The following is a 12,719-nucleotide window of genomic DNA, read 5'->3' as shown; positions in this document are numbered from 1 at the left end:
CGTAGGGTGCGTTTCATATATTTGATCGCCAGTGTCCGAGGTGTGGTTGAGGTCACAGTCACACAGTGAAGTTGCCTGTCCACTAGAGTCGAGCAAGTCAGTGTAGGGGTCATCGAGATTAAAATCGCCAATAGAATTTAATAAAATTTACTCCTCTTTTCGCTATTGGTGGAATTTTGCCTAGTTCAGCGCACAGCTCTAGTGGATAGGTAGCCTTATGATATGATGGCGGGATTTTTAAATTACGCCTGCATAATTATAATGTTCACTCACGTTCACTGCACTCAATTGTACACTTAAATCGCATTCAATCATTCGTTCATTCACTACATTTCTTGCGTACAATTATTAATTTGAATCAGGTAATCATCGTCATCATCTTCCCAAGCAAATGAAGTCACGGGCATAAGCTAGTCATGCCTACTATAGGTAGTAGGTAGGTAGTAGTAGGTACCTACTTACTAGAATACTCATGCTTCTTAAATGTAAACTTTTTGTCGAGACACATTTTAACTAACCTCTTTGCGATGTTACGTCAGTCTCTATGGCGTTTAAAACAAAGGTTTAAAAACAAAACGGTTGCCATGACAACGGTTATTGACAAAATCCTGACAGTGTTTTAGAGAAAACTTTAATCGTATATCAAATATTGTAATGTTATTTTAGACTTGTTTTAATCATGAAGTTGTTGAAAATTCATATGCGGTATCATCCGCCTGGTCTTATTTTGGAGTACTCTCAAAAAGGCACTGTGAAGAGTAGAGAAATCGACCTTCTGGACTTGAATAGCAAGTAAATATGTGTAATACTATATAATTACTAGCTTTTCCCGCGGCTTCGCTCGCGTTAGAAAGAGACAAAAAGTAGCCTATGTCACTCTCCATCCCTTCAACTATCTCCATTTAAAAAATCACATTAATCCGTCGCTCCGTTTTGCCGTGAAAGACGGACAAACAGACACACACACACTTTCCCATTTATAATATTAGTATAGATAGGTGTTATAAATTAATATAAGTACCTACTCACGGTATTATAATGAAGAAGAAATGCATTTTCATTGTAATTTTACTGGGGTTTGGATTCTTTTTTCTTCCCTGACGTCCATGACATGTGACAGATCTTGACAATGGCAAGGTGGACCTGTTGACAAAATAATGAAATCAAAAATCATAGTAGGTATCGGTCAAAAATAACTTTATAATTTTATCTAAAGCAACTAACTATACTAACTATTCAACGTAGGAATCTCTCGGAATCCTAAACACCAGAAAACAAATTATTTTTCCCCTCACTAGCTCGGAAACACGTGTTTTGTCCTTTAATACCAGCGGGTAAAAACGCATTTTATCCACTAGTGGGTAAAGTAATTTGACCTTGAATAAAGTCAAATTAACTGCTTTTAAATTGATAAAAGTAGGTGAATCTAGTAATAAAGATGATTTACCACCTGTGGAACTAGTGGAAGCAGTGATAAACGCATTTTTTGTTTTTAACACACGAGAAGTAAAATACATTTGCACCCGAGTGTAACACAAAACTTTTCCCTTCACTATAGCGAGGAAACTACAACGCAAAAACTGCGTTTATCACTGCTTCCAGTAGTTTCACAGGTGGTAAATCATCTTTATTACTAGATTCAACTACTTTTATCAATTTTAAAGCAGTTAATTTGACTTTATTCAAAGTCAAATTACTTTACTCACTAGTGAATAAAATGCGTTTTTACTCACTGGTATTAAAGGACAAAACACGTGTTTCCGAGCTAGTGAGGGGAAAATAACTATTACTTGCAGGATAATAAACATCGAAAATATAAAGGAGCTTAATTTGTATGAATTTTCTAGGAAAATTTTCATCGCAAGCATTGTAAATTTCCTTTCACGACATAAATACTCGTCGAGATAGTAACTAGGTGCCTTAGTAACAATCGAGATAGTACGAGTAACTAGGTATAGTCTGCTAACGACCGTAAACACAAATGGATTGCGATGTTTTATCACAGAATTCCAACTGTGTCCATCATCAGATTAGCTCGATGGTACCGTAATTTATGAATGTAAACAGTTATTGGCATTATATTAGGTATTATGTACAATTTAAATAAAATAAAATATAAATAAATATTGGGGACACCTTACACAGATCAACTTAGCCCCAAACCACAGTGTAATAAAGAGTACTATCGTACAGTATGGCCACTCCCGCTCCCTGCTGAAAGTGAGGCCCACCCCCTCTCGGTTACCTCACAGTAACCGCCTGTCAAAAACACGAACAGTCGACCTGTCATATCATATCTCACTCATGCAAGCACGGTACGCGTTCACCTACACGAGCTTAGAATGTGTGCTAGGAACGCGCCTCTTTCATATATTTGATCGCCAGTGTCCGAGATGTGCCCAAACTAAGCAAAGCTTGTACTATGGGTGCCAAGCGACGATATACATACATACTTAAATAGACAAATACATACTTATACATAGAAAACATCCATAACCCAGGAACAAATATATCTGCTCATCACACAAGTAAATGCCCTTACCGGAATTCGAACCGCGGCTCAGCACGGTCACTACCGACTGAGCCAGACCGACCGGTCGTAATTTAGATTGCATATTAGACATCAACATAAATTACATAATTATATGTAGGTAGGTATGTAATTTCCATCCTACATAAAACCATGAAACCTTTACTTCCTTTGCAGAAGCGACATCCCCACCCTAGCCAACGAACTGTACGCCCGAGAGGTTCTCCTCACAGAAGATGTTAAGGACCAGTTGGAGCAATGCCTGACCACGCTGAAGAAACGAGTGGAACATGAAGGCCCGGCGGGGAAGAGGTTTATACCTTTAACTTCACGGTTGGATCGATTTGGAACTCTTGTCCCTTTTTCATCATCAGAGATTATAAAGCATAGATTCTTCTTGTCAAAGAGAATCGAATCACAGTGCATAGACTGCCATCTCTCGACACAGGCTTAAAACTTTTTAACCCCAGTTTTGACAATTTGGCCCATATTCTTAGCTTGATATGTGTTCGAATGCCAAATATTAATATCATCGCCATCTAGCCGAGCGTCCCCCAAAGGTGTAACGCTATCTAGGCCACCGTACCTTTTTCTGTATGGTACTGAGGTACCTACGTTTTTTTCTTAGACTTTACCTGTCTTTACAGAGTTACATAATATATGTGTTTGCTTCTTGTATTAGGCCTTTTGTTCTAATACCCAACTTGTAAATACTTTGTTAGCACTATAGGCACCAACACCAGCGTGTACATCTGTATGTTTGAAGTTATCACGAATAAATAACTAATTGATTGATTGATTTTAACTTCTGATTAGCAGAAACGTCTGCAATCGATGCCGTTAGGCTTAGAATAAATTTAAAAGTGGAAAATGTCTGCCTTGGGTGAGACTTGAACTCACGGCCTCTGGATCGATACTCCAGCGCTCTGCCAACTGAGCCACCAAGCCAAGGCAGACATTTTCCACTTTTAAATTTAAAATTGATTGATTGATGTTCTCGAGAAGCGCCTAATCGAGGGAACCCTTTACCAAAACTTTGTAGGCACATATTATTTTTTTGTGAATTGATGATATACTCGTAGATTTTTTAACCGCCGACGCAAAATCGACCGGGTGTTAAGTTTGACGTGTCTGTCTGTCTGTCTGTCTGTGTCATCGTAGCTCCCGAACGGATGAACCGATTTAGATTCAGTTTTTTTTTGTTTGAAAGCTGAGTTAGTCGGGAGTGTTCTTAGCCATGTTTCATGAAAATCGGTCCAGTGTGACGAGGGTTTTTTCAAAATTTTAATTTTGTTAGTTGCAATATTTTTTGCTAAAGGAGCGTCGGTACCTATGCCTACTTAACGCATTATTACCAGATCTACGCATCTTACCTAATTTTTCATAACATAAGAGTCATTAGGTGGTAGGTGCCGATGCTCAAAATATTCTACTGTGGGGTCTCTACGACAAAATATGGCTAGTAAGAAATCTGACACCTTTTGATTTCTGTCTATTATATAATATGTAATTTTCGCTTTCTAGGTTCTACATATACAAGACGTTGATGACGCACGTTCTCCCGCTGACCAACGTGGCTTTTGACAAGACTGGAGAACGGTAAGTTGTCTATGGAATTATAAAGATTTATAATATATCCTGTTTTTATTGAATTCCGTTAACTTTAAGGGCAGATTCTTGAGTTCAAATGCAATCAATTTCTTTAAGAAATTAGCGTCTTAACTCTTACGGTTATCGAATTATTAAAAAAATAAATGTAATTACTGAACACGTGTGTGGCATCCCTACCACTTTCTAATGTTATTTTGTTTTGACATGTGCCGTCAAACACTTGACAATGACTTTGATGTTATGATTAAGGTCCTCTTACACTAATGTTATAAATGGAAACGAAAGATTTAGAATTTAACAAAAAGCGATATACATGCTGGTTCCTGATGATAAACCTAACGTTCCCTAACTGCGTGTCGAATTTAACGGAAAAAAAACACGGTGTATACGAGTACCACATAAAATAATAGTTCGTTTTGCGTCACTCGCATTGCTATCCTTAAATGCTATTTCTATTGCATTATTCTCATATAATTATCACGGTCCTTTGTTTTATCATAATTATCATTCCTTGGACGAACACGATAAACGAATAAATTACTATAACCTACACTTGCTATACTCTGTCAAACAAGTCTGTCAGTAAATAAGAACAAAGAAAACTATAGGTATCCTTTTCTCTAGCACCCTAAAGAAAAGGATGCATATAGCTTTTTTGTTCTTATTTACTGACAGACTTGTTTGACAGAGTATACCTACTTTACAATAATTTCACAAATACGGGATAATTTCGCAAATTTCTAACGGTAGAATAAAACCATCATTATCCTCCTTGCGTTATCCCGGCTTTTACCACGTCTTATGGGAGCCTGGGGTGTGCTTTGACAATTAATCCCAAGATGTGGCGTAGGCACTAGTTTTTACGAAAGCGACTGCCGTCTGATCTTCCAACCCGAAGGGTAAACTAGACCTTATTGGAATTAGTCCGGTTTCCTCACGATGTTTTCCTTCACCGAAAAGCGACTGGCACATATCAAATGACATTTCTCACATAAATTCCGAAAAACTCATTAGTGCGAGCGAACCGGGGTTCGAATAAAACCATATTTTTTTCATTAAGGAAGTATGAGAACTCAATAAAACCAATTAAAACATAGCAATGTAATGTTATCTAGAAAAGTATCTGTACGAAGATCAATTCTGTCACATCGCAACCTAGATTTCGCTTGCCGTCCGTCTGTCTCACGATTTCTAGTTCACAATATTTCTGAATGAACTATCTACGAAGGATAACGTGGACAGTTAGTACATTTTGGTATTGAGATAGGTTTCTAGTCTATTTTTACATCTGAGACCTTATATGTATGCTGAATGGGTGCATGCCGCCAGTATGTGTAGGTCTCGGTGTTTTCTAAGCTGGATTTTTATGGCTGAGAAACGGAATACCCTAACTTTTCTTCGTGATGTTTCTTACAGTTGAAATAGGTAGGTATTTTATGTCTTGTAGTTTTTCTGTATAAGGCCAGCCTCATCAGTCAGAATCAGATCAATCCGAGGAACTCATACCTATTCTAAAAAAATCAGAATGTGAGACAATAAATAGATAAGCGGTATGCAATCCGTGCACTTGTTCAATTTTTTTTTTTTTAGATTATGAATTCCTCGGTGTAAATAAGCCGGCCTCAAATAGAAGCAGCGTAGGTTGCTTTAGGAAATGGGGATAGAAATCATACGTAAATTGTGACTGTCACTTCTTCTGTACTTAGATGTTCTTATTTTAAAATAATATTTAATTTACGAAATACTCCGTCTCACCAAGTGCCTATAATGAATAGGTAATTTGCATGATTATTTATGTAGAATTTTATTCAACTACGCACGCTAGATATTACATGCATAAAAGCGATGTAACGTCTTAAGTGTCAGTGCCAACAGTGCCAACATGTTTTATAAGTAATGCATTTATAGCAAGGTTGGTTTGTATGTGGCAGTGGAATGTAAGAAAATGAGTTGGGCCAATTGGCAGGACTGGTAGGCCCTCCGTTGCGACCTAATATCACTTCACCTTTTATTTTATGTTTATTTCCAGATGTTTGTCTGGTAGCTACGATCGCACATGTAAGGTGTGGGACGTGGAGGCAGGCAGCGAGCTGGCAACATTGACTGGCCATCAGAACGTCGTTTATTCTGTCGCGTTCAATTTCCCGGCTTGGTAAGTAACATGCACATATCGAGTAATGATCCTAAATCCAGAGTCTTCAAACTGTTGCTCTTGACATGACCTTTCAGCAATGCTGACTTTTGACACATCGGAAGAGAGGAGGCCAAGTAATCTTACCGTCTAATCCAAATCAATCAATCTGCCATTTTTTTGCAAATGCAGCATCACTTTTCAATGACTATGCACAACCTGCCCAGGGGACCTGCCCTGTGCTTTGGCTTGACTTTCCTCCGTTTTTTAAGCCTGTTGCTATTTTTAATCCAGTATTTACATCCAAATTTGATACACTCATCGGATCCTAATCTCTCATTTGAGTTATCAGTATTTGAAGATAGCGACCTACGTTTTAGTGTATCCCATTTTTTTTTTCAGTGACCGCGTCATAACGGGGTCCTTCGACAAATCGGCCAGAATCTGGGACCCTGCCACAGGGGCGTGTCTGACCACGCTCTGGGGCCACAACGGGGAGGTGGTGGCCGCACAATTTAACCCTAAAGGGGACCACGCGGCCACAGGGTCCATGGACCATACTGCCAAACTCTACGACGTTAGAACAGGTAAATGATTTAGGAAGGGCTCACGGGCCAATTGTCTTCATTAAACGCCATAAGTATCATAACACTTAAAAATTGAATGAAAATGTAGGATCGAAGGTTTAATTCCCATAGAAAATTTAAATTTCACGCCATATCAGTAGCGCGCGTTCAGTCGGTAGTGAACCTGCCTGCTAAGCCGCGGTCCTGGGTTCGAATCCCGGTAAGGGCATTTATTTGTGTGATGAGCACAGATATTTGTTCCAGAGTCATGGATGTTTTCTATGTACATATATAAGTAGGTATGTATTTATCTATTTAAGTATGTATATCGTCGCTTAGCAGTCATAGTACAAGCTTTGCTTATTTTGGGGCTAAGTTGATCTGTGTAAGGTGTCCCCAATATTTATTTATTTATTATTTATTTATTTATCATATACCTAGCCAATGTAACATTCGTTCCTCGAAAAGGATATAAGCACAAAGATTAACAGATAAAATGATTGAAAAGGATAACGTTCCATTTGATACTCTGCAAATACAGTATGTTGGCTAAACCTCGAGTAAACTGCAATTTGAAAATTTTCATTGCAATTTGTCCAATCTGAACAACATTTTCATTGGAACAATAATTTGATTTAGCAATGTTGCTTTAGAGTCTTTGCTATTTAATATTATCAGGCGCTTAAGAAATAATTTGAACTTAGATCTTAATAGTGTATCTTTCCTAACCTTCTGTTGACTGTATTATTGCAGATACTAATCATACACACATTTTCTGTTCAGGGGATGAGCTCCAGACTTATACCGGACACACGGCAGAGGTCATCGCGTTACAATTTGACCCTAACGAGGGTCGGAGACTCATCACAGGGTCTTTTGATGGAACCATTTCCATGTGGGACACGAGGATGAAGGAGTGAGATACAAAATATTCTTAGCACCGATAAGTAGAGATATACTGTAATCTAACGGTATCCATGTTGTAGACCTATTGCACGCCGAAGTTAATTTTTTTTTTATTATTGTACCTAGTAAGGTACAGTTCCTGTGCAATTCCAATACAAAAAGCAGTTTGGTTGCAGTACGTCTGTATCGAATATGACCTTAGAATCCTTTTCCCTGTCTCAGCCATTGATATTGCATTAAACTTTATTAAACTGTCTTATTTGCGGACCTATAGTTAAAATTGTAAAACCAGTAGACCACTAATTACACTAAACAATTTCTAGTTGTGTTTTAATAGTAATCACTGGCACCAGGGCCGGATTTCCCGACAAACCCGGGCTTAGAAGCCTGGGCAAACTTTTGAGATGGAGAAGAAACTCCGATAAATTTTAGGGGTGTAACATAGACTAGTTCTCTAAATCCCTGACTGACGCTACCTTCTTTTTGACAGCCGAGTATCGGTCCTTTCCGGGCACGAAGGCGAAATATCCAACGTTCAGTTCAACTGGGACAGCTCCCTAGTGGGATCTTCATCCCTGGACGGCAGCGCAAGGCTTTGGGACGCTCGACAGAGTTCCTGTCTTGCTACTATCTCCACACACAGTGACGAGGTAATTCCTTAGTTAGAAAACTATAAACCATCGATTAAGATAATTTTATAACTGAACTACTCGGGAATTATAGAGGCTGTAAACATCTACTACAGCTAGCCTACAGATTTTTATCATAAGATGCCCTGGATCAATCTACATACATACAACCACGCCTGTATCTCATAAAGGGATAGACAGATGACAGAACACATGAAGCTAAAATTTCAGTGCTACTCTTGGCAAATAAGTGGTTGAAAGAAAACGAAATTGAGACATTGTAGTGACAGGTTGCCAGCCTTTCGCCTACGCAACAATTTAACCCATAGGTATCCCCCAGTCGCCTTCTACGACACACCCACGGGAAGAAATGGGGTGGTGAAATTCTTAACCCAGAAATCCAGCGGTGAAGGATCTGAGATCCAGAAAGTTCTGGATACACTTGTGGAATACTGGACAATAATGTGGTTATAGACCTCAACCTAGTTTTAAACTTATGATGAATTTGTTTTGTTCCTTCTCGCTACAGATTTTTAGGGTTCCGTAGTCAACTAGGAACCCTTATAGTTTCGCCATGTCTGTCTGTCCGTCCGTCCGTCCGTCCGTCCGTCCGTCCGTCCGTCCGCGGATAATCTCAGTAACCGTTAGCACTAGAAAGCTGAAATTTGGTACCAATATGTATATCAATCACGCCGACAAAGTGCAAAAATAAAAAATGGAAAAAAATGTTTTATTAGAGTACCCCCCCTACATGTAAAGTGGGGGCTGATATTTTTTTCATTCCAACCCCAACGTGTGATATATTGTTGGATAGGTATTTAAAAATGAATAAGGGTTTACTAAGATGGTTTTTTGATAATATTATTATTTTCGGAAATAATCGCTCCTAAAGGAAAAAAAAGTGCGTCCCCCCCCCTCTAACTTTTGAACCGTATGTTTAAAAAATATGAAAAAAATTACAAAAGTAGAACTTTATAAAGACTTTCTAGGAAAATTATTTTGAACTTGATAGGTTCAGTAGTTTTTGAGAAAAATACGGAAAACTACGGAACCCTACACTGAGCGTGGCCCGACACGCTCTTGGCCGGTTTTTTTATGGACAATTCTTCGTGAATTTGCCAGGTCTTGGACATCTGCTTCGACTGGGCTGGACAGCGAATGGCTACATCTTCCAGTGACTGCTCAGCGAGGATTTACGACGTCAAGGGCGATTTTAAGGAACTGGCCATCATGAAGGGTCATCGTGATGAGGTGTCAAAGGTCAGAACAAGTTCATTGATACCATAGATATTTCGTATTGGACTTTTTCACATTTTCATAGACTGCCATCTCTCGACACAAGCTTAAAACTTGTAAACCTTCGATTTGACAATTTGGCCCATATTCTTAGCTTGATATGTGTTAAAATTTCAAATATTAATATTAGCGCCATCTATCCGAGCGTCCCCCAAAGGTGTAACGCCATCTAGGCCGCCGCACCTATATCTATATGGTTCTGAGGTACGTTTTTTTCTTAGACTGTAACTGTCTATACGGAGTTACACATGTCTTTGCTCGATACAAAGAAAACTTACATTCAAATGCTTCTTTAAAAATAAAACTTCGCGCTTTTTGTGTCATATTTCAGACAATAGGTAGGGGTGTGGGATAACTCCTTATTGGTCGCACACCTTGAGCTTTCTCAATATATCAGACACTAAGGCCTAATTATATTTATCAGGCACTGGTCCCACCCACGTGATAGAAACGAACAGAAGATAGTCGCTCCCGTGTAAATAAAAGAGACAGCAAGCGATAGAACATCGCTGCGCGACGAACTACAAACTTATATTATAACTCGCTCACGCTATCATCGCGTCTCTTTTACACGGAAGTGTCGGAAGTAACTATTTTTTGTTCGCTTTTATCGGCGATAGTTCATCTCTTAAGTACTCGCTTTTGCTTGGATCAGTGAATCAGTCCGTAATGTACCAATGAAATTCGCAATGTAATGAAACTCCTAAAAACTTTGTGTCTCCAGGTATGCTTCAGCCCCGCCGGAGGTTGCCTCCTGACCGCATCAGCTGACCGCAGCGCTCGCATCTGGAACTCTTCCACTGGCAACTGCACACAGGTACGAGTTTAAAGACCAATTTGAGGCGAATCAGAGCACATAGCCAAAGGCACAAACGCTTACGATAATATCGTTATCGTAGCTAGCCATCTCTATCGCTATTCCGTGTTGGCGTGACAGAGCCAGGCTGCGTTTTGATCGGCGTCTGGCGTCAACGGTTGTCATTTCGGCTAGGCCGGTTTATGGTAGGCTCTTGACGTCAGATATGATTGTTAAAGATAATTATATACAATTATCACACTTTTTGACGGATCCCATTTTCCAGCCGACTGCCCGGACTGGGGATTTTTTTAGGCCGGTTGGAGCGATCATTTTCCATACAATCGCTCTAGGCTGTTTTCTTGTGTCGTGTTTCGTTGTGTATAAGAATGGTTCAGACGGCGTATCCGAAGTGACAATCGTGAGCTCCTTATGTGAAAAAAACGTAACTGCCTCTGTTACACTACGCATACGAAAGAGCGATGGAGACACACTTCGGTAGGCCGGCATGCAACGGCTGGCCAAGCCAAGGCTCCCTTGCGCTACGACAATTAAACGTTTTATCTCTTCCAGTCTTCCATATCGGTACGACCACAGATATAGGATACGGCAGTCTTATTAGTGTACCTACCTGTAGGCCTAGCACATGATGGCCGCGGGAGTATGTCGCCGCGAGATAGATCACACGTCTTCTTCTAACTGTATAAATGACATAAGGACGGGTAGTCTATCTCGCGGCGACATACTCTCGCGGCAATCATGTGCTAGGCCTACAGGGTTCAATTTAGATAAATCTATTTGTGTAGGTACACCTACAGTCAGTAGGCCTAGCACATGATTGCCGCGAGAGTATGTCGCCGCAAGATAGACTACCCGTCCTTATGTCATTAATACAGTTAGAAGAAGACGTGTGATCTATCTCGCGGCGACATACTCCCGCGGCCATCATGTGCTAGGCCTACAGGTCATCACTTCACAACATAACAATGCGACAAACATTAGTAACGTTAGCACAAGTGGTTGACGCGAAAAGTGGTCTACTTTTGGACCACTTTGTGTTGTGACTCAGACGTGATGTCACTGTGAGTGACATAAATAATTGTGTTTTGTGTTTTTATGCTCAATTGCTCGAGTAAATGATGAATATTTTACTTTGCTTTTACCATTTACGTGTATGGTCAATTAATTTACACAAAAGCTTGTAGGTACTCATTTTATGCTTCACAAAGGATTCTTTGTTGCATTTGTTGCTTTAAGCGATGCTGAGCGACATACATTTCTTGACGCTTGACGCTGCAAACATACATACGAGCGAATTATCTCTGAAATGAAGTGAATTCGTGGCGAAAGTGTTATTGTGCCATATTTTTATGAATACCTTTCCTTTGTTTTTTTGTTTACAAATTAATGATTTACTCTCTTTTCGTTGTCAGGTGCTGTCCGGTCATGAAGGCGAGATTTTCTCCTGCGCCTATTCATACGCCGGTGACGCCATCATCACAGCGTCCAAAGACAACACATGCCGTATATGGAGATGATTGGATTGGTGGCTGTCCAACCAGTAACCAATACTGGACATGCCAGTACATCGCCTAACTTGGACAATTTTTACAAAAATTATGTACCTTCGCCGTTTACGTTGAGCGCTGCGTCAAGCGTAAAACTCAATCATTGAACAATCAAGGGCTAGATTTTATCTTGTGCATATTATAACGCCGAAGATGCCAGCATCATAGCATAAAAAAAGACAACACCTGCCGTATATGGATATGATTGGATTGGTGGCTGCCAGTAACCCAAACTGGACATGCCAGCCCATCGCCTAACTTGGACAATTTTTACTAGAATAATACCTTCGCCATTTACGCTGCGCGCTGCGTCAAGCGTAAAATTAAATATTTGACCAGGCACGGTTCGTGCTTATAATTGGTATCTGTGTAGTCAATATAGGCAGATCATGCAACATCAGCATCACTAAGTAACATAAAACAACATCGGACTTGACGTACGGCCGGTTTCCAGCCTCACTTGGTTTGGTGGAAATTTCACCAATACGCACGGAGTGATTTCATGATTTGCTTCTCCTTTTCATACACCTACCTAACCTACGCATTTCCAAGGAGTTAAATTCCTTACCAGCGACACCAGCGTCTATATTTTCCAAAAAAAAAACCGGCCAAGAGCGTGTCGGGCCCACGCTCAGTGTAGGGTTCCGTAGTTTTCCGTATTTTTCTCAAAAACTACTGAACCTATC

The 12,719-nt window shown here is 39.8% G+C and overlaps 1 protein-coding gene across 1 annotated transcript; it reads left to right on the top strand.

Moving 5' to 3' along the window:
- Positions 1-635: 635 nt before the first annotated feature.
- On the top strand, positions 636-12,719 carry LOC125225769 (dynein assembly factor with WDR repeat domains 1). The gene is made up of 10 exons (XM_048129615.1): positions 636-792; positions 2,708-2,842; positions 4,055-4,129; positions 6,171-6,293; positions 6,675-6,859; positions 7,622-7,754; positions 8,235-8,394; positions 9,496-9,633; positions 10,394-10,486; positions 11,899-12,719. Exons 1-10 carry the CDS (start codon positions 680-682, stop codon positions 12,001-12,003), a joined length of 1,260 nt encoding a protein of 419 aa, XP_047985572.1. The 5' UTR covers positions 636-679; the 3' UTR covers positions 12,004-12,719.

Source organism: Leguminivora glycinivorella, chromosome 4 (genome assembly GCF_023078275.1).
Source record: "Leguminivora glycinivorella isolate SPB_JAAS2020 chromosome 4, LegGlyc_1.1, whole genome shotgun sequence".
NCBI lineage: Eukaryota > Metazoa > Arthropoda > Insecta > Lepidoptera > Tortricidae > Leguminivora > Leguminivora glycinivorella.
The sequence above is the reverse complement of the archived record's forward strand: the minus strand, read 5'-3'. Positions and strand labels throughout refer to the sequence as shown.